The sequence below is a fragment of the Clupea harengus genome, chromosome 3 (genome assembly GCF_900700415.2).
Source record: "Clupea harengus chromosome 3, Ch_v2.0.2, whole genome shotgun sequence".
Taxonomy (NCBI): Eukaryota; Metazoa; Chordata; class Actinopteri; order Clupeiformes; family Clupeidae; genus Clupea; species Clupea harengus.
Window position 1 is genome coordinate 12,411,777 of NC_045154.1, and position 20,742 is coordinate 12,432,518.

The window sequence follows — 20,742 nt, forward strand, 5'->3', positions numbered from 1 at the left end:
TCCAAGAGATACCATGCAACAACGCTGCCATCTATTGGTCCTCACTATTCATAACAATGAGGTAAAGGTTGATGAGGTTTGATAAGCATGGATGTATCCAAATATTTTCATAGTTTATAGTTTACTGTATGACATTTGACAACACACTACAAAGTGACTTACAAGGCACTGAGATGTGGTGTACAAGACCTGCCAATGCTTCTTCTCATGCTAGGAGAGTTTTAGCATCCGTTGACAAATAAGACAAAGCCAAAGACAAACATAGATACAGTGTGAAGTGAATGTGACTTAAGTCACTTGTTTGAAGTAATCTAAACCTTTGGAGTGACCTACAGCTTTGGTTAGGCAATGCTCATAGGGGAGTCTTTAGCATTCAAACATCTGGATATGTAAGGTGAAATGCAGTATTGGTGTTTAAAAACTGCCAATATTCCTCTGTTTATTGAGTCTTTTATGTCTCTTTTGTAGTGTTTGTTTATTTGTTTTGCCCTGAAAAATGTCAACAAACATTAAGAACACCTGAAACAAAGAATTACATGTAGAATTTAACAGAAACATGGCATCAGAAAATGTGTTATTATGGAGTATCCTAACAAAAAGTTACAGTTTTCACCTTTTAGGGCTTCAAAATGCAATAGATACAGTAGCTACTGATATGACATTACTTTCAATGGTCCTCACTGGGGGCAGACTTTTAGCAGGGTTAGATATAGCAGTTAGCCTCCTACTGGTCAAATGATGGCATTGATTATGGTGGCAAATACATGTTTCTGTATAGACTACTTTTTAAAAGAGTGCATTTTTGCTAATAAAATAAAACCTTTCAAGTAACTTTTTGATTTCAAACATTCCTTTATAGACAGTTATACAGTTTTTCTGTTACCAGCGATCAACCATTTGTATGGTGGTCCTGAAAGCTCAACACATTGCAACTTAAGACACATATGCAAAATTTTGACAACACAACGGAGGTGTCCCCCAGGGACACTTAAAGTGATGAACATGTCTAGACATGCTTGTTATTGTTTGGTATATTTGTTTGCCAACCACCATATAAATAGAAAAAGAAGAAGAAGAAGAAGAAGAAGGACCTGCTTGTTGGGTGTTGTCTGTAGTGTGTTAAATAATTTGGCAGCACGTTTCTGTAATGTTTACTGTTCTCTGAATTTGCAGAGCGTTTTCATAATGCTGCACAAGCGTTGTCAAATTGATGAAGATGTTTTCTTTATGTGCTTGTGTTTTGTCCATTTGGATGTGTTTTCTTAAGTTGCAGTACATTGAGTCCTCAGGGCCACAGTAGGTATAATTGTATTTAAACACCAACAAATATTGTGTTTCTCCAATTGATTTACTATATTGATCAGTCATATGGCATTTATGTTCAGGTCAGTCAAACGACACAGTGGGGCTAAGGACACATGCTATTTGATTGGTTGATTGCACAGGGGAGGAAATTGCTCTTCAATTCTAGATTCATGTGATACCACAACAGCAACTCCTGTTCTGGAATGTGGTTTGCCCACTAGTGAACAGATTGTTTTTTAAAGGCACTGTTATGTGTCACACGTGTCATTGGGAGGAGCAAGACACAGATATCTGAGGAATTTAACTGAATGTTTATTTGAGGAGTAAAATATGCAGCCTCCTCTTCAGCCCCCTTGTCTACAGTCTTCACTTTAAATAATACTGCTACTCATTCCATGTCAAATAATTAACATAAAATACTTACTTCTTAAAATATTACATAAAATATAAAATAAAATACACCATTTCCGTAAGCGGTGAATATTTATGCAATGAGATGAGTCTTGAGATTGTGATGGAGATCATAGAAAGCCACAACCTTCTCATGGGTGGTCCACTCGTCAAAGATCAAGAGTACTTTTATTTTTTATATATATTAACTATTTAGCCCCCTGGGTTAGAGAAAGCAAAACGTACTATGTACTAACTTAGTACTTACTATGTTTATTGTTAAAAAAAATGCCAAAGAAAATTCCTTGTATGTGTAAACTTACTTGGCTAAAAAAACCCGATTCTGATTCTGAACTATTGCTGGTAGTTTAAGGAAGAACCAGACTAGTCAGAGATGACCCCCCCAAAAAACTCAAAAAGGTAGAATGAATATAGTGTCAAACAGTCTCACAGCCCCCAGCGTCACACAGCCTCACGTAAAGAGCCACCTCTAACTGCTGAATTGTTCCACTGTTACAAATGATCTCCCGGGCAGAATCCTGAGCGGGTGCAGCTTGCAGTGGTTGTAGAAGTAAGGATAGACCGTCTCGGTGAAGCTGTGCTTGAACACGTAAAGGCAAGTGTTGCGTCCGGCATCACTGAACGTCACCTTGCCCTTGTCACAGTCCAGCTGCACTCTCATCTTCTGGATCCTCTGGCTGACTTTGAGGAGCGTGAGCATCTCTGGCGAGTAGCCTTTCCCATATTTGCCGTTGTAAAACCCCACGTACCAGAGGCCAAACTTGTGCGTGTCTTTCTTCTTGTAAACAGACTCCGCGATGACGCCCACGGCCCAGGCTGTGCTGTCTCCGACCTCGACGTCCCAGCAGTGGGTGCCTGAGGTGAAGCCCTGGGAGCCCAGGACACTGGTGTACCCACTGAACCTCTCAGGGTTGTTGGGGAGCAGCTGTCTCTCTTCGCTGAGGGCCACACTGGTTAAATCCACAGAGACAACGAGGTCCGCATGTGCAGTGTTAGGGTCGAGAGTCACTGGACCTGAGAGAGATGACAAAGAGAGAGTGAGAGAGAGAGAGAGAGAGAGAGAGAGAGAGAGGAAGAGAAAGAGAAAGAGAGAGAGAGGGGGGAAGAGAAAGAGAGAGAGAGAGATAGAGGGGAAAAGAAAGAGAGAGAGAGAGAGAGAGAGAGAGAGAGAGGAAGAGAGAGGTAACTCATTGTAACTCATACAGACAAACTAATGTTTGAAGCAGAAAGACCTTTAAAATCCTAACAAATCTCTGAGTGATGTCGCTCAGCTCAGGGGGCGAGGGGCCTTAATTAATGGATTCTGCTGATTCTGATTCTGCTGATGACTGGGTGTGGTCTGCACTTACTGTATGGCACCATGGTTTGCAGCTTCTGTGACACTTCAAACATCAGGTTGCCCAGATGTTTTGCCACGTGGATCAAGACCTCTCCTGAAATAGGCTCGGGGTCCTGTGGTGAGTACTGTATTCTAGAGAAACACATAAGTAAGCAGGCACACACAGAGAGAAAGAGGGATGGTCAAGCGGTTCTTGGCTCTAGACCAGCAAAGTGTTGGTGCCGCTCTGGAACCAGTATTCCAGACAGTTCTTTAGCTGCCGAAATGCGAAAAACTGGTTCGAGATTAAGAACTAGCTCCGAACAGCCCTCTAACTGCCTCGGTGGAACAGCGAGAAAGGAGTGTGGCAACAACAAAGAGCACAGCTGAGCGGGAGGTTAGAATCACACAGAAAGGGCTTCTTCGCCTATTGTGATTGAGGACTTTTGCAGCCAATGTTAGCATATTTGAAACAAATGTAAAATATAGTGTTAAAATGGGTGTGTAGAAACATACACTTTTTGCATTCATATCAATAAAACTTGTGTATTTGTGTTAGAGAGAGCGGTAGAAATAGAGAGATAACAGAACTTACCTTTCAGCCATGGCTTTGTAATTCTGGCCAAAAAATCCAGAGGAATGTATTAATACCAGATGAATCAACAGTATGCATCATGTTCCTAATATTTTGTTGACAAGGTGATCAGCAAGGGAAATTAAAAAAGAGCATTCCTTACCTGCAGGAATGAAAGGTCTTCAGCCTCAAGGTCTTCCTCAAGGGCTCTGATTTGGTCTGAAAGAGACTCAATCTCACTTTCAAGTTCATCAATTTTCTTTTTCATCATCTGGTTGTTCTGTTCCTCTTCCTCCTTAAGCGCACCCAGTCGGAAGTTTTCTTCTTCTCTCAGGAACTGGTGAAGCTTCTCAAACTCCTCCTTGAGGAGATGTTCTGTTTGTTCTGCCTGGTTCTAGATTTGTTATGAGTGTTTTAGAATCACTGTGTGTTAAATCTCCTTCATGCAACATTAAATGCTTATAGTCCTGTAAACCACGGTGTAATATAATCAAGTCTAGTATAGCTGTATATTAAAGGTACAGTCCACGATTCTGGGGAAAGGTTGTTGATATGTGAGCTCAACAGACTGACTGTTTGAATGCATAATGATCTTCGTCTCAAAAGAAATAGACATCTGAAACTACACCACGGTCGTTATAACGTAAGCCTAGAACGTTACAGCATTCATTCAAATACATATTTTACCTTTATATACTCAGATGTTTGTTCCAAGTTTTGCTTGAATTCCTCAAAACTTTTTAGCTTCTCCTGAAGGGGCTTCATTTTTATTTTAAGTTCTTTCTAGAGAAAACAGGTGGACACAAAACTTTATTCCATGAATCCGTAAGCTGACCATTCTTGAACCATTCTGCATCTTGTCAACTTTCATTGTGTGACTGGTGTATGGGAAACCAGCTTCTTATTTGTAAATTGCTTAGTTTGCAGCACACCTTAATGTATAATTACAACTTTTTCTTATGGTGTGCATAAAGTGCATTTCTGACGTATGTTCTTCAAGTGTGTGTCAGGGTACTACTACCTGAGATATAAATATATCTGTCAGCATACACTTGAAGGAGATTCTAGTCTGGAAAGACTTGTTTGACTGGCTTCTGAAGTTTGTACTTTTCCGTTCAGCTTTTACTCACACCACCCGTCACAACAAGAGCATGTACCCATTCAACATTGTTTACATATATCAACAAACATCAGAGCTCTCAGAGAAACCAATTAAAACAATTTCAAAATCAAAATATATATGACTTCAAATGATATCTCACGATTATCTATCTTTACTGACAAATCATCATCACAGATTATATGTTATTTTGAAATGTTTTAGAGTGTAAAGCTCTCTGGGCCGATCACACTACATGTTCCTGGTGAGATCTCTATGTGAGGTCGTCCTCCACACCCAGCCTGTGCCGAACTCCTCACCTTGTGGTCGGCGGCAGCGTCCTCGATGAGCCTGAATCCGTGACCGGAGTGCCTCTTAGGGACGCGGCACTTGATGCAGGCGGGCCTCCTCTCCTCCTCGCAGAAGTGCGTGAGCCTGTCGCCGTGCGTCTCGCACACGCCTGCCTCGACGGAGGCCTGGGCGGCCCGCTGCCGCCGTGCCTCCAGGATGGCCTCGCACATGCCTCTCAGCACGATGTTGGAGGGCGGCTCCGGGTTGGCCGAGACGCTGCGGCACACGGGGCACTCGCGCGCCTGCCGCTGGCCCCAGAAGCGCAGCAAACACGCCCTGCAGATGCTGTGCGAGCAGGCCAGCAGCACGGGGTACTGGAACACGTCGCAGCAAACCGGGCAGAAAAAGTCCTCCTCGGTCAGTGAGGGTCGGCTGGCCATCCGTGCTCAGTCGGCAGAGGAGTCTTGGATACGTCTGAGTCGGAGTCACTTTCTTTCTCTCTCACACTCACCTAGTCTCTGCCTTATGTAACTCTCTCTTTCTCTCTCTCTCAGACTTTGCTTTGTAATGCCAGCTGATGAAGTGTTTTCATTCTCTGTCTGCACTGGATGCAGTGCTGTGAAGTTTGTCCCACACACACAGGAGCTGCACGGGCGGAGCTCTTTTCCCTACCTGAAGCTACAGCCCAGTTGAATGTGTGTGTGTGTGTGTGTGTGTGTTGGTGGGTGCGTCCCTGTATAAGTGAGTGTGTGTGTGTGTGTGTGTGTGTGTGTGTGTGTGCACGCATGTGTGTGTGTGCATGTGCGTGTGTGTGTGTGTGTGTGTGTGTGTGCATGTGTGTGTGCATGTTTGTGTGTGTGTGCCAATATGGGTGTTTGCAACATTCCTTCACAGATCAGCAAGATTAGACTAGGTCAGGATGTCAACATGTCAACATGTCAACAGCACACATGAAGCAGAAAACTATTAAAATAGAATTGGATTTGGAAAGTCACGCAAACATCACATTAGCTTATGGCTTCTTGTTTTATTCTTTCTGTAGCCCTCCTGATATTGCCTTTAAAACAGTTAAGTAAAGCAGTAAAGGATTTAACGGGAGCTTTCTAAGGCCAAGCCAAAATCTTGTACCTTCAATGACATAAACATGTGTCCATCGCATGTTCCACATAACAAAACTACGAAATTAAGACACTCTCATTGTCCAGGTGAGTCACATAATTCTGATATTTCCTATTTAGTCTTTATACGGTGATAATTTCGTAAGGCTGCTCAGATTAACTAAAAAACAGCAGACTAAGTAAAAGTAAACATGGCCTTCAGTTTGATTCAAAGGAACTTCTCTTATGACCCTTTTTTATATGAGGTTTATAAGAGCTTTAATAAAAAAGCCCATGAGCTACCCTGGACCACAGGGAGCCAAAGCCAACGGGAGAATGCCTTTGCTTCAGGAACTTAGAACAGCTGACCAACTGGTTTAGGCAGTTTATTTTGAGATAAGATAAGTAGAAACTAGGTCATCGGTCACATTTCTCGCACTAGCAGGTGTCTCATTGAAATGTATGACATGAATCTCAAGGTTGCAATTACATTCTAACCTCATAACTTTCCAGGCTATCAATATTCTGAACAAAGTTTTTTCATGAAACCAGTGGATATGTCCAGGTGGCTATTTCACCATGACCTTCAATATCACCATGACCTATCAATTAATCATACAATCAGCAACAATAAAATATATTCGTTAGTTTTATTATTAATCTGTCAATTGGGGTGGATTGAACAAGTCAAGTACAAGTAAAGCAGAGAAACAGCACCCCCATGTGTAGAAATATGGGCACACAGTACACGGACAGTTTCTGTCCCACAAACCTAGATGACAAAGTCATCAACAAAGTGCATAGTGCTGTGGATCTATCTGAGCAGTGCCATAACCTCAGCATGAACTTGTACACAGTACCGTTCTGAACACATCTCTATTTTGAGGGAAATAAGAATAGAAGCACCTCTCCTACAGCATTTAAGGAGAGATGATGCCATCCTTGTTGTGAACAGGATCAGTGTAGTTTGTCCGTTTTGTAACTTGTAGTTTGCCCGACTGCTGTGGAGAACAGTTCTCAAACTTTCCGTTTTGTTTTCTCACTCGGCTTGTGAATGAGAGAGAGAGAGAGAGAGAGAGAGAGAGAGAGAGAGAAAGAGACCATGAGCATTTCATATGTTATGGAATAGAGTGGATAAACATGACAGAGGTAACATTTATTTAAAACAAAAATGTAAAACTAAAACCAACATGACTAACAGCACAGGAGAGCAAATAAAACCACTATGTGTAATTTTCTGCTTTATGTGGCCTATGGCTATGACTCTTTGGTTCTGGACAGGAAACGTGGTGGCCACCATACTTCCACCAACAACGTACCCATTTCATTGTGCAAAGGTCTTCACTACCACTGTTAGCCTGAAGCAAAGTCCAGGCGGCTATTTTGAAATATGCCTTCCTTACAACAGCTAAAGTGAATAGGTTGTATCTCATCCATCACACATGCAAGCATTCCCAGTGCAGGGGGCTGTGGGTCTGACCACCTTGTTGTCATGTAATGCTTGTGGGGAGGGGTGTGGGCCGTTTGTAGTGTAGGACTGAAGAGAGACCTCATGTTTCTGGCACCACCACAAACATGTACCAACATGTACATGTGACCCACATACAGTAAGTCCATAACTGAACTGTTACATTCCTTTTGTTCCTTCAGATTGAGTCATCGCTCACATGGTTCTGCTACCTCAAAATAGCCTAAAGGCACCTTTCCCTTTTTTCGGCAGCTATAGGGTCGCTCTCTTAGCACATTGAAGGGATCTGCAGGCGCTTAGACAGTACACAGTAAAACACAAATCTTCTACTAATCATAACAAGCCTCATTTCTCTGTGTCTCTACTATGTGTAGTTGCTGGTGTGTGTCAACATTTAATTTCACTGTGTTGCATGGTGGTGAGCTCAAACAGCTTTGAGAGACAGTGAATTTGAAGAGCAATCACCAAAAGGACCCATGCAAGACCCATGAAAGTTACATGGTTTCATAATGAATTAATACATTTTGTTGCACTGAATGCATTCTGCACACAAAAGAAGGTATGTTACACTTGGCACCTCATATTAACCGAAAGCTAATCTATAACTCATCTATCACTTTAATACAGAGAATATAGCTGAATAGAACTGAACGGAATTTAATAGTTTTACTCTGATGGATATATGGATGCCCCAAATACAGATAAAACAAGAACAATATAAAGAAAATGTCACAGATCAATTGAAAACGATGAAGTTTACAAATTAGAAGTTCAGGACTAATGCTTAATTTATAGTCGTCCGTTTGGACGGAGACGGACACATAGCCACGCCTTGGCAACACCCTTCCCCGTGGTGGAACGCCCATCCGAGCCCTTCGGAGAGCTGGACGGACACCAACGTGCACCTCTCAATTTTTGTAACTTTTTCGGATCCGAACGGATAGCGACGGATACCCCCTTGGCTGTGATTGGTCCGCTAAAGAAATAATTTCCGAAAGACATCATTTCTGGAATCTCACATTTCCTGTTTCATTCCCTATCTGTTCCTATTCTGTTAAGAGAGTGGATCAACCCCACTTTTCTGTCAGAGCCAGCCGTGTCCAACAGAGTAGTGTCAGAGCCCAGCACGAGCTGACAGCAATTAAAATATTTTGTCCAAACCGACCTGAGCCCAATGGAGTCAATGTCTCAACTGTTCATACTACTGACATACGTTTTTTATGAATAGCCTGCCTTAATTAAACTCCAGCATCAAGATACATGCACTTGCTCACACAAACAAGCCCCGTTAACGCACAAGCGCGCACAAGAGGGAGATAAGCATATTGAAATTAAATTATTCACATTGCAAGAACGGAATGAAATAAAACTATCTACATAGTCCAACCATCCAGGTTTAATCGATGTTGTTGTTGAGAAAGGGATGGCATCAATCATATTTCATTAAAACTTCACACATATCCAACAGCCTCATTAGAATATGCATCGACTATGATGCCATCCGACAGAAATATCTCCATACAGTTAATTTCCCGTCGTTACCTATCGTTTTAAACTCTCCAGATGACAGTTTCTTTTAAACCTGTCACCTGTAATCCCGTTGTCACAGCTAGGACACAAACAAATTCCTGCAACAGGAAGAAGGCTGTTAAGTTATTTTATTCTCAAAAACGAACTTTTGCTTTATGTGAAGCAGACATGTTCTAGTGTTGGGAAAGTTCACTTTCTACATGAACTAGTTCAGTTCATAGTTCACAATTTTTTAAATGAACTAGTTCAGTTCATAGTTTATCATTCAAAATGTTGAACTAAGTTCACAGCTCCAAAAAATGAAATAGTTCAGTTATTTTTTTCAATATGTTGGAGCTATAATTTGTCTGCAATACCGCTCTCGGCCTCTACGCAATTCGGCGTAATCAAATATGATTAAACGGCATGTGGTATTGCACCTGTGAGGCAAGCATGCATAGAGTTTTGTTCAGTTAACATTAAGTGGAGTGGAGTTAACTTGCAGCCAACACTGTAACTGAACACTGTATTACAAACACTGACAACACACACACATAATGAGAAAGTACACGTGGCAATTATCTCGCCTTGTATCTTCCCCTTTGAATAATGTAACTTATAAACACCTAGTTTCAAAGCGGTGTGGCCGTCCTTAAAATATTTGTCAATAAACGAACTTCTGCTTCATGTGAAGCAGACACGTTGACTTCACTACTTATTAAGATATTTTAGATATGGAATGTTCAATGCCTTATCGCGCTGATGTGTCCCAGCCCCACCCCAGCGAGTATAATGTAGGCTATAAATGTTTGGCCGGACCCAACACGCAGGCAATGATGAACTATATGACGAGGCAAAATGCTGTGTGGGTTAGGGTTAGATGACTTTCAGATGTTGAGCCTAAATTATCTATAGCCTATCAGTCGTTATCAAAGTGTGGTCCGTCTGCCAGTGCCCCGTAATGGTCCGCAATGGCCAAAAGTAGGAATTATTGCGACATTTCTAACATACAACTCAGAACGAAGAGAACACAGTCAGTAGTAGCCTAATCTATTAAATAATTGCCTAATCACAAGGTCATGGATTGATGGTTTAAGACAGGGACAATGAAAAGAAAATGAAATGAGAAAGCCTTTGACACAGACAAGGAGAAGGAGCAACAGCGAGATGGTTCAGCCGCATTGGGCATCATCCCACTGCAGAGCTGCATTCAAACAGCGTTTTTTTTCTCCCGCTGCAGAGACAGCAAGATGATAACTATATTCTGTGTTGTGTGACGTTGGATAATGACAACTCTTAATTATGAAAAGTTGACTAGGCTACTAGGATGGCTATATTAATGCCAGTCGGCTAGCCTCTAGGCCTACTGTTGGTAGTGAATTAAGTACTGCGGTCGTGTGGTCGGTATGCTCATCCTTATGTTTATTGGTTGTGTTGTGTTGAATTGGCGTGCCTGAGTGTGTGATGGGAGTATGAGGCTGTGAGCGAACTATAGTTTGTAACATAACCAAGTCACGCATGGAGCAGGGTTTCAGATAACTAGCCTATAACTAGCCTATAACTAGGTAGGTATGTAAAAAAGGAGAGCCCACCCGCGAAAATCATGTGCCGCTAACAATTGTCTGGCGCCAGGTCTGGGTAGGAGGCCTGTTGTTCCGGGGATATACTATTTAGTTAGATGGTCCACGAGGTTTTTTTTATTGGCTAAGTGGTCTTTGGTCTGAAAAAGTTTGAGGAACACTGATCTATATCATATGGTCTCCTCACATGATCAAATAGAGACTTGACATTGGACAACAGCATACATATTACCCAGCAATCATCATTGCAAATCTGAATATGACAAAAATACCAAAGAAAATAAGATAGTAGCCTATTAATTTCATTGAATCGTTTTTTAATAGTTTCTGTAGTGTATGTAAGATAAGCATATCATTTTGTTATAGATTGCTACCAGGGGCGTTTCTAGGATTCAAAGAAAGGGGGGGCTTAGCCCCAAGGGGAGTGGCATGTTTGTGCGCTGCAATTTTTTTTTTAAGGCCCATTTGGGGCCGCGGATATCCATTGTTTCAGACAGTTCATAGATTGGTTTAATCAGAAAGAGTGTGATTTTGCTCTGTAGTTTTGCTTGCATTCAGTATAACACAAGAGACAGAATGACAGGGTCATAGTGAAATTTGACAACACAAATATACCAGCTGTGGTGAAATGACCTGTTCTGAGCACCAAAGCTGTCCTGTGGGTAGCTCTTCAGCGTAACCTGTCTGGGCCCTGTGTCTTTTTCACCTAAATCATTAGTTGCTGCAGCTGCTTGGTCTGTCTCTTCCTCTCTCTGACTCTCTGCCTCAGCCTCTCCTTCTGCATGACCCTTTAAGATAAGTTCAAACATTGAAACATTAACTGATCGAAATCCAGAAGCCAATTTTATGACTTGGCATAAAAATATCATGTAATAATCTAGTTTAGGCTAACCCTTGGAGTAGCCTAGGCCTGACAACAAATGCCTATACATTTCTTCAGCCCCCCTAAAATAGGCCTAACGACGCCCCTGATTGCTACTATTTTTCCCCAAAATAATACCCACCATGATGGAGATAAGTTTGCCTTTTCAAGGGGATATATAGCGTTAGACACACTCTCTTTTGTAATGCAGCATGTTTCCAAGGCCCATGTGTCTATACTTGATGAACTTGCTCTAAGTCAGTGGGCCTGTGGGGGTACTTGGAGCAGGACCGCTCGGGTCTCGACAGCCAATTTTATTTTTCTCTTAGACGGACACACGTTTCATTTCCATATTGTATTGATTGACAAGGCTAACTAACGTTAACGCTTTCACTAAAGATACGTGCACCGATGTAACGGTTACATTATGAACTAGATTATGCTACGTCTTATATCTACAACATTGTTATGAATGGAAACAGCCATGTGTAACTACTATAATGTTACTCTGAGCTGAAACAGCGAAACGGCCGAGTATTGGCAGTGATTAAAGTAGTTGTTGAAAGCTTGTATCAGTAAACTAACCATCTAGTTAGCTTGCTATCTGTGTATGACGCCTGACCAGCGGTGTTAAGCGTCGTTTCTCGTATATCATACAACTACTGTAACTGATCATGCATAATATGATTGCTATTGATAACGATAACGGTAGGGAAAAAAAGTGCGTAATATTAAACATCACTGTTATCAAATTTCAGATCACAAAGAAGCTGACTGGCCGTGGCAGGGGGACAGCTCTTTGGATGACCTCCATTGGCAACGAGGTTGGCTAGATCCTAACCAGTGTCGTGACAGTGCAGGAGGGGCTGGGACTGGACAGGATGGAGTGATGGAGCGGTACCACCAAGCAGCTGTTCCACCCCCAGTCCTGCTATACGTGGACTGTGGCCGCTGCGTGAGTGAGGGGGCGAGTAAGCTGCAGACCAGGTACACCTGGCACCATGAGGAGGCGGGCTGTCGGCGGCACCACCACCGATGCTCTACCACACCTTCATGGGCTGCCTGTCTGCATGCACCTTTGAGTGGGATGCAGGGGACCTCGCTCTGTTGCGGCAGATGACGAGGGAGCAGCTCAGGCAGGAAGGGGTGCTAGCCCTTACTGATCTTCTGGTGGACAGGAGAATAAGTAGGAGGGAGTTGAGCCAGTACTGCTGCAGGAGGACATGCGGCGTGGAGGCCGCCATCAGCCTTATTGAGGGGCTGCTGCAGGAACTGGTGGGTGGGGAACCTGACTTCTGCTGCCTCCAAGCTCCTCCCTGACTGCTTCCACCATGCTGCAGCCAGGTGTCCAAGCCTCTCCTGATGAGTCTGGGTTATGTACATTCATAATTGTGTGTAAAGAAGTAAAATCACTGTATCTGCATTTTGTCCCACATCTGTTTACAAAATGTGTCACTCATCAGTTTTTATGTTTTTTTTTCTTTCTCAGGCTGTGGATGACTCTGGGGTGCCAGGCATGGACCGAGTTGACAGCATGGCAGAGTACCTGGTGGAGCTGAGGCACCAGCTCTCTCTGGCCCGCACCAACCAGCAGGTCAGGAATATTTATTGTCTTACTACTTTCCCTCTGTGCCCTGTCATACATATTCACACTCATGTTTTTGTCTTTTCTCACGGGCTGCTGTAGACGTGAGCCACACCACCCACCCTGGTACAGTGGCACAACAAGAGGGTGTAGAGGCAGGGCAACGTGGTGGTGCAAGGACTGGACCTGCCCAGCCACTTGTCTGTGGCGACTGACCCTCTCCTCCCTGCTAATGTGTGCCCACCATCTGCACCCCCCCTCCCAACCAGGCCCAGTTCACCAGTACCCCCAAGCTGGCAGCACCGTGGGCCAGGCACAGGTGAAGAGGAAGGTATCGTCCGCCGTCGCACCGGCGGCTGTGAACTCGTGCCCCCAGCGAGAACTCTTCCCTGCTCCACCCTCGGGCCCTCAGCTGATGATGCTGGGTCCAGTGACCTCACAGGGGCCTGTGCTGGGTGCTGCTCCACAGGCTCTGGGTGCTAGCCTCTCCTCTGCCGCTCCTGCTCCAGTCCAAAAACGGACCTGCGGTGTTCTGCGCAACACGTGCAAGAAATGCGTCCAGTTCAGGACAGCGGAGACTGGACACAGCCAGTACAAGGACATTATATACTGCCCCTCTGTAGAGGCTGTTCCCAAGGAGCAGTGGTTGGAGGATAAAAAAAAATGCATGAAAAATAAATGAATAAATTGTCCCCCCCCCCAGAGGCATGGACACTGGCTTAGTGCCCCTCAACCCCTTTCCCTCCCAGTTTCACACTTTCTGTATATAGTTCTGTATATGTTTTCTGATATATATTATTATATTGTATAGATATATTATGCTATAGTTGTTGTTGTTGAATTTGTTATTGCAAATAAAAGTTTGTTTACAACAAAGATTTATACATTGTTCTTTTGTGAATAGAAGGACGTATTAATTGGAACACAAATATTTTGTGAAACAATTAAAGTACCTCACACATAACTGTACATGAACTTGCATTGAAATATTCAATGTAGATTTATAAATATCTCACTAATATAAGGTCAATTAAAAGTAATATGCAAACAAATTGTGATTTCCAGTACAAATTTGAACTTTGCAGTAAATAATGCACAGCTAAATTTCTGCTAGCTCCTTTGTGATCTGAAATTAGATAACAGTGATGTTTAATATTACGCACTTTTTTTTCCTACAGCAGTAAGTGTATGTAGATTAAATACACAGCACACATTTATAATAACTGCTTATAATTTAAATCAATGTTTAGCTAACTAACTAGAACCATACAACAGGTACAATAAGCAAATAGGTACAGTAGTCAACAAGTAAACACTGAATGTGAGCATGCTTTGAACAATACACTGAGACGCTGCAGCACATAAACATACACTATTGTACCGTTATCGTTATCAATAGCAATCATATTATGCATGATCAGTTACAGTAGTTGTATGATATACGAGAAACGACGCTTAACACCGCTGGTCAGGCGTCATACACAGATAGCAAGCTAACTAGATGGTTAGCTTACTGATACAAGCTTTCAACAACTACTTTAATCACTGCCAATACTCGGCCGTTTCGCTGTTTCAGCTCAGAGTAACATTATAGTAGTTACACATGGCTGTTTCCATTCATAACAATGTTTTAGTTATAAGACGTAGCATAATCTAGTTCATAATGTAACCGTTACATCGGTGCACGTATCTTTAGTGAAAGCGTTAACGTTAGTTAGCCTTGTCAATCAATACAATATGGAAATGAAACGTGTGTCCGTCTAAGAGAAAAATAAAAACATGTCATGGTTACTTACTTACTTACTTTGACTTTGACGAGTTGTCGTAGCTTCAGCCATCTTGAGGAGCTTGCGTCTGCGTAACTTGGCAACGTAACGTCACACAAGTTCAAGCCAAGTTCTCGAGTATAAAGAGAAGCGCCGCTATTGGCCCAGGTCCATTCTCGTTCCGCGGCTGGATTGGATACTGAGAATGGATTTGAAAGGCGAGGATTGGCCGACGAGACCCGAGCGGTCCTGCTCCAAGTACCCCCACCTACTGTTACGACCCTGGCGGGTCTAGGCCCCGCCCCCATGATATTTGCATGCCTGTTCTGTCTCTCTAAAGCAGGTGATTGGAAACAGGTGTAGCAGGTGATGGGAAACAGGTGTAGCAGTGATTGGATGGGCTACAAAAGCCCTGATGAGACGGCATTCAAGAGAGCGTTGGATTTGGATTGGTCGTTGGTGTTTGGATAGGAATTGGATTTGTGGATACTCGTTGGATTTGGATTTGTCGTCGTCGTCGTCGTTTGCTTTATATTACCATTTAACTGACTTTACATTACATCTTTTGTTTCTCTCCACAACACTGACATTCACCACACGTTTTCCTACAATTAATAGATAACTATATACTTGTAACCCTTAATAAATAACATATTATTATTATATCAAATATTCTGCGTGGCCTCCCCTTTATGTTTCGTGCCCGTGACCTGGCTCGTTACATTACACAGCTGATGTCTTCTGTCGGTAGCGTCATCATTCGCACACTAACGACACGTGACACAACGCGCGCGCCCTCTCACCCCCACACACACCAAACGGATCTTAATCTGAAGTAAAAGAGCCTACATTTATGCAAAAGGAAACAGTGAGATATGCATGGATGAACGTGGACGTGTAAAAAGCCCCCCCCCCCCCCCCCCCCCCCAAAAAAAATTTCTTTCGCACTTGCAAAACATTACTTAAATCTAATGATATTTTTTTTTCAACAGCACAATAACTAAATTCACCTGTACCTCAACAGGATTTACAGCGCACATACACATTTTCTAGCACAGCGCAGGTACACTCAATTAAAGCAAACAGCAAATTAACAAAATACGCTGCTTTCAACCACAAATAAGAGATACATTTAAGCCACATCTAATATTAACAAAAACAAAGTCTAAAAACAATTGACAGCAAGCAAAGTTAATATCACCGCCTTCACACAGAGGCTCTGGCTTAGGGGCCCCTGAGCTCATGGGCCTGGGCCCGGCCCGTTCGGTAATCCATCCCTGGATATGTTTAATCAATAGAATGGCGCATATTTCCATAACTGCAAGATTCACGTTTGATGGGGTATCATTACTGACACGCCTACTAAAGTATGACACAGTCTGCAGTATTCTATGAAACACATTTTTTTTAGAATGGCATATGGATGAATATTATATCGCGGAAATCATGTGGTTCTATGAGCACATCGGAGCTCCGAAGAAATTCGTTAAAACAAGACAAACATTCATACCACAAAGTAATCTGTAAGCAAGAAATAAAATGAAATTATCTCAGGTTAAAGTACTTACTTGCTAGCTGGTTTATCACTTGAGGCTCACTCGGTTTGTCGACTAAGAGTCAGTCGAGATTTAGGCACGAGAGACGCCACTTTTATGGTGTAAAACTGAAAATGAAACGGTTTGGGGTGCATTCCTATGAAACTGTCTGACCTCCGATGAACGCTGAGGATATTGTTTTTCCAGACATGGGCGCCATCGTTCCACTGGTTAACTAACGTGTTTCTTATCTCTTATAGTTTTCTTCTTATCGCTTTACCCTTATGCAGATGTATAATACCGAAATCAGAGGCGACATGAAAGACTTAGATAATATAAAACATAAAAAAACGTTTGCACGAGCGCACATGCCTCTAAAATAGATCTATAGTATTGTGTCTAAACATTTTTTACATTTTGGTCTCTTTCGCTGTTCCATTTGTTTTCTGTGGGTTAAATTAGAACTCTGAATCAATGAATGATTCAATCAATCAATGTTTTTGTAGTTTACTATAAGGTAGATGAAGGAAGGTGAATTTGTTCATTATTATTATGCAACCATACTTAAGCTAATGGTTTTCATGTTAATAAGCATTGCTGCCTGAATAAGTATTATGGGATTTTATCTGACGTCATATATGAAACGTATGAGTATGAAACGTGATAAGTAATAAGGTTAACCTACATATTGTTTAATTAGGCTATACAAATGAACCTGCTTGAGACAGAGAACGCAATGCAAAATATACGAAACAATATAGCACACCAATGCAGTAGCCTAGAAATGCTAAGCCCCCTGAACACTTCCTCGTATGCACCATGCTACATGTTCTTTGAAATGACTTAGCAGAAAACTGAATCTCATGTTCAAATTCCTTTATTTAAGAAATTGTTGAGAAGAAAATCTTCCTCACAATTTCCATTCATCTTGGTTACAACTTGGCTGAGAAACTTTGTCCACTCCCAGAGTTAGTCCATGTCCACCAAATACAAAAATATTACTACAAACTGTTTTTCAGAGGAATAGACAACCTTGGTAATATAAATTATTACCAAAAGGTTTCAAATGAATGTCTTTGAAACAAATCTATTTACTTTGTGAGATAATCTTGACAGTGACAGTTATGTACTGACAGCTGAGTACTTACACATTACAGCCATCAGTAGAGATATCAATAAATACATTTCACATTGATTGACAGAGTTCCGAGAGAGAGAACCACAATGCCCCAGTTATGACAAGGAAGTTTAATATAGCACAGTAGCTGAGCCCATGAATGCAACTGAGCAGTACAGGCTAGGGTGCTGTGGGAACCTAGTGCAGTAATTAGACTAGGGTGCTGTGGGAAGTGTAAGATAAATTCAGTTCAGTACGAATTTATTAACAACTTATTCAATGTATAGGCCTATTTACCAGTACACAAGTATGGATTAGGAAACAGTTTGCAGAACAGGGCCTGAGAAAGAAGGGCCAATCTTCTTCAGTTTAGCTGGCCGGGACAAGGTCAACCTCTTAGGTCTTTTCACCTCCCTTTGGTGGAGAGCAGATAACGACCATCTGCAGAAGGGAGTCGAGGTGTTCACAAAGCCATGATTGTCACCCAGAAATTATTACTATTTCAGAATATGTTGTGTTAGTCCCAGAGAGGCGTATACCTGGAGGCCACAGGAAGTAACCTCAGTGGATCTGGCTCTTAAAAAACTGACTCTTTTGTGTACCAGAAAGCATTCTCCAGCCTGGCGTGACGGAACTTTGTGTGAAGTCAGGTCAAGCTGTATTTGTGTTGCTATTTACCAGTAAAACATCTCTTGTTACAAATAAATGCTTCGTTCTGGTGGTCTCTCTCTCTAAACCAACACGCAAGAGTAAAAATTACTCTAACAGAACCCAGTAAAGTAATTAGACTAGGGTGCTGTGGGAACCCAGTGCAGTGCAGACTAGGGTGCTGTGGGAACTGGGTGCCCAGGAACCCAATAGTTCCCTTCAAGTTTTACTTACAGCCAGTTGAACCCTGGCCTGCCAGACTGTATTAGTCGCGGAGTGTGGCATGGCAACTTCCATTGTTGACCGTGACAACGTTGTTTGTCTGCGCATTACGCATCTGTTCCATTAGCACCTGATGGTAATCATGTGTACAGAATTAAGCACACAATGGCCACCCACACTATTACTTCATGAAAAAGATGTTGGTTACGATAGACGATGGAGAAAAAGCAGAAAAAAACGAATACATTGAGACGAACACTATTACATTTTAGAAAATATGCCTCGTCCTCTAAACTTGTGGAGGCAGTGGGAATGTCTGAAATGGGAAAAACACACAAAGCTAAAACATTCAGCATCTACCGTAGTACATATAGAGTACATATACTCTTTCTTCTCTGTACAAGGTCGTGCCCTCAGCTGTCTTGCTGTGTGTGTTACAACCTCAGCTTTTAGGGAAAAGGAACATGTAAAACATGTAGAATTATACTCTTGGCATTCAACTTCACATGACAGTCATCATCATCGCCTATTACCCCTTCTGGGGCTTAAGCCGCCAACAAGAGTTCTCCAAGCATCTCGGTCCTGAGCCAACATCTCAAGCTGTCCTCAACTAAGCCCATATGACTAACTGGTAACTGAGATACTTTGGGCTTGAATGAATGTTTATTAACGAATTATTAAGGCCCACACGGAGAGCTTAACAGATGCCAACAACCACCTCTGGGCCACACCCTCGCTTCAAGTGTTGTGCGAATTCTTTGGGACCCGGCCCAAAACTGGCCCACACATTCAAAACGGACTCAAACATGAAACATCTTATCATATACTACATGTATCTAAACATTAAACATCTTATCATATACTACATGTATCTAAACATTAACCCTCTATACCCCATTAGAATTCTAGAACACTGCAGCATATTACTGCGAAAACCAGAGAATTCCTGTATTTTTTGTTATTCTGTAAACAAACAGTTACAGTTAGAAAACAAAAGAAAAATTACAATTACAAGTTTGTTTTGTTTGAAAGGGCATAAATTGTTTGTTAATATGATATCAAATATGTATTAGTGACATCTACAAATATTAAAATACATAGCTTTACAATACACCCTAAAGTTCAAATTCATAAGTTTTGAACCGTACTGCCGACCTATTTATTACATTTAATATCATCTTAATGTATTTAATTAGTATTTGTTTTATATTTTGTAAATAAATAAATACACATTAAACTCAATATTTAAATATTAACACTACTAAACCATTTAGATAACCAACATTTTTGCTAATTTGGTGTAAACACCAACCTCTATGCCTCTTCAAATGGCAATACATTTGTGGAAGAGGTGAAGGTGTTTGTGGGAATAAACATCCTCATGGATATCCATCATTTTTACCCTCTTATCTTGACTACTGTTCATCTGATTCAGCCTTACGACGAACACCATGCCACGAAATAGGTATGAGGAGTTATGCAGATACGTACCCTGTTCAAACCCAAGGATAGCAGACTCACGTGACAAGCTTCAGAAAGTGAGACCATTACAGTTTTTTCCAATCATTTTCAAACTTGGTTCAATACCATGTACACTTTCTCAAAACACTTAACACATCCAGCATAATCAGTAGACTATGTGAACTAAATGGGATACTTTTCCATTGCTTAGATACAAAATGCAGTCAATGACCACTTCTTCCAAAATTCATGGATACCTGTCTCAGTCAAGGTTCACTACCAGCAAAACGCTGTGCAACTACAGCATTTTTTGCCGATGTTTAGATACTCTATTCAAAACAGTTAACTTTCAGTTTAAAACCTAACTTACAGTAATTTAGATCACTGTACATGGTGTATTTGGACAGACAAATTAAGGTATATGCTTGAATAAGACAAAGTATTCTTATTTTAGCAGAAAATTTAGTTAGATTATTTTGTTGTTTTGGCTTGCAGACTTCTTACTATCTCTACAGAAGGCAAACATAGATGTAGCTGTTCCTGAAGAGTTGTTTCCACTATTACAGTACTGCTCTATATGTAAGTCATAGGCTATCAGTGAAAGACAGTGATTGAAAAATGCAATTACAGTAAATGTACCCACTCAATAGTGACATCTATTGTGAGAAGCAAACTAACATATGAACACTGTATTCAGATAGTTAGCTTGGATTGACGTATTTCCAAGATGCAATGCAAAGGAGAATGTTACCGTAAATTTGAAGTTCAAAAATGTCAAAGTTTGACACCAAAAACAGAGGACAGAATGGATCAGCATTAGGGCTACAGTAGAATTCTAGTGGTATTACAGTACTTTGGTAGACTATATCTTGTGTTGATGTATGTAAATATTGG

General features: G+C 41.6%; 1 protein-coding gene across 1 annotated transcript; it reads right to left on the minus strand.

Moving 5' to 3' along the window:
• Positions 1 to 2,185: 2,185 nt before the first annotated feature.
• LOC105892115 (E3 ubiquitin-protein ligase TRIM35-like) lies at positions 2,186 to 5,684 on the minus strand. The gene is made up of 6 exons (XM_012818347.3): positions 5,028 to 5,684; positions 4,296 to 4,391; positions 3,772 to 4,002; positions 3,630 to 3,652; positions 3,066 to 3,187; positions 2,186 to 2,730 (listed from the first exon to the last, which is right to left on the minus strand). Exons 1-6 carry the CDS (start codon positions 5,436 to 5,438, stop codon positions 2,186 to 2,188), a joined length of 1,428 nt encoding a protein of 475 aa, XP_012673801.1. The 5' UTR covers positions 5,439 to 5,684.
• Positions 5,685 to 20,742: the final 15,058 nt, after the last annotated feature.

Excerpts from the sequence above, each read along its gene's own strand:
- LOC105892115 (XM_012818347.3), bottom strand. The coding sequence starts at position 5,438 with ATGGCCAGCCGACCCTCACTGACCGAGGAGGACTTTTTCTGCCCGGTT. Across the intron at positions 4,003-4,295 it reads AAACATCTGAGTATATAAAG|AACCAGGCAGAACAAACAGA; the intron begins GTAAAATATGTA and ends TAACAAATCTAG. Across the intron at positions 3,188-3,629 it reads TACAAAGCCATGGCTGAAAG|AATACAGTACTCACCACAGG; the intron begins GTAAGTTCTGTT and ends GTGTTTCTCTAG.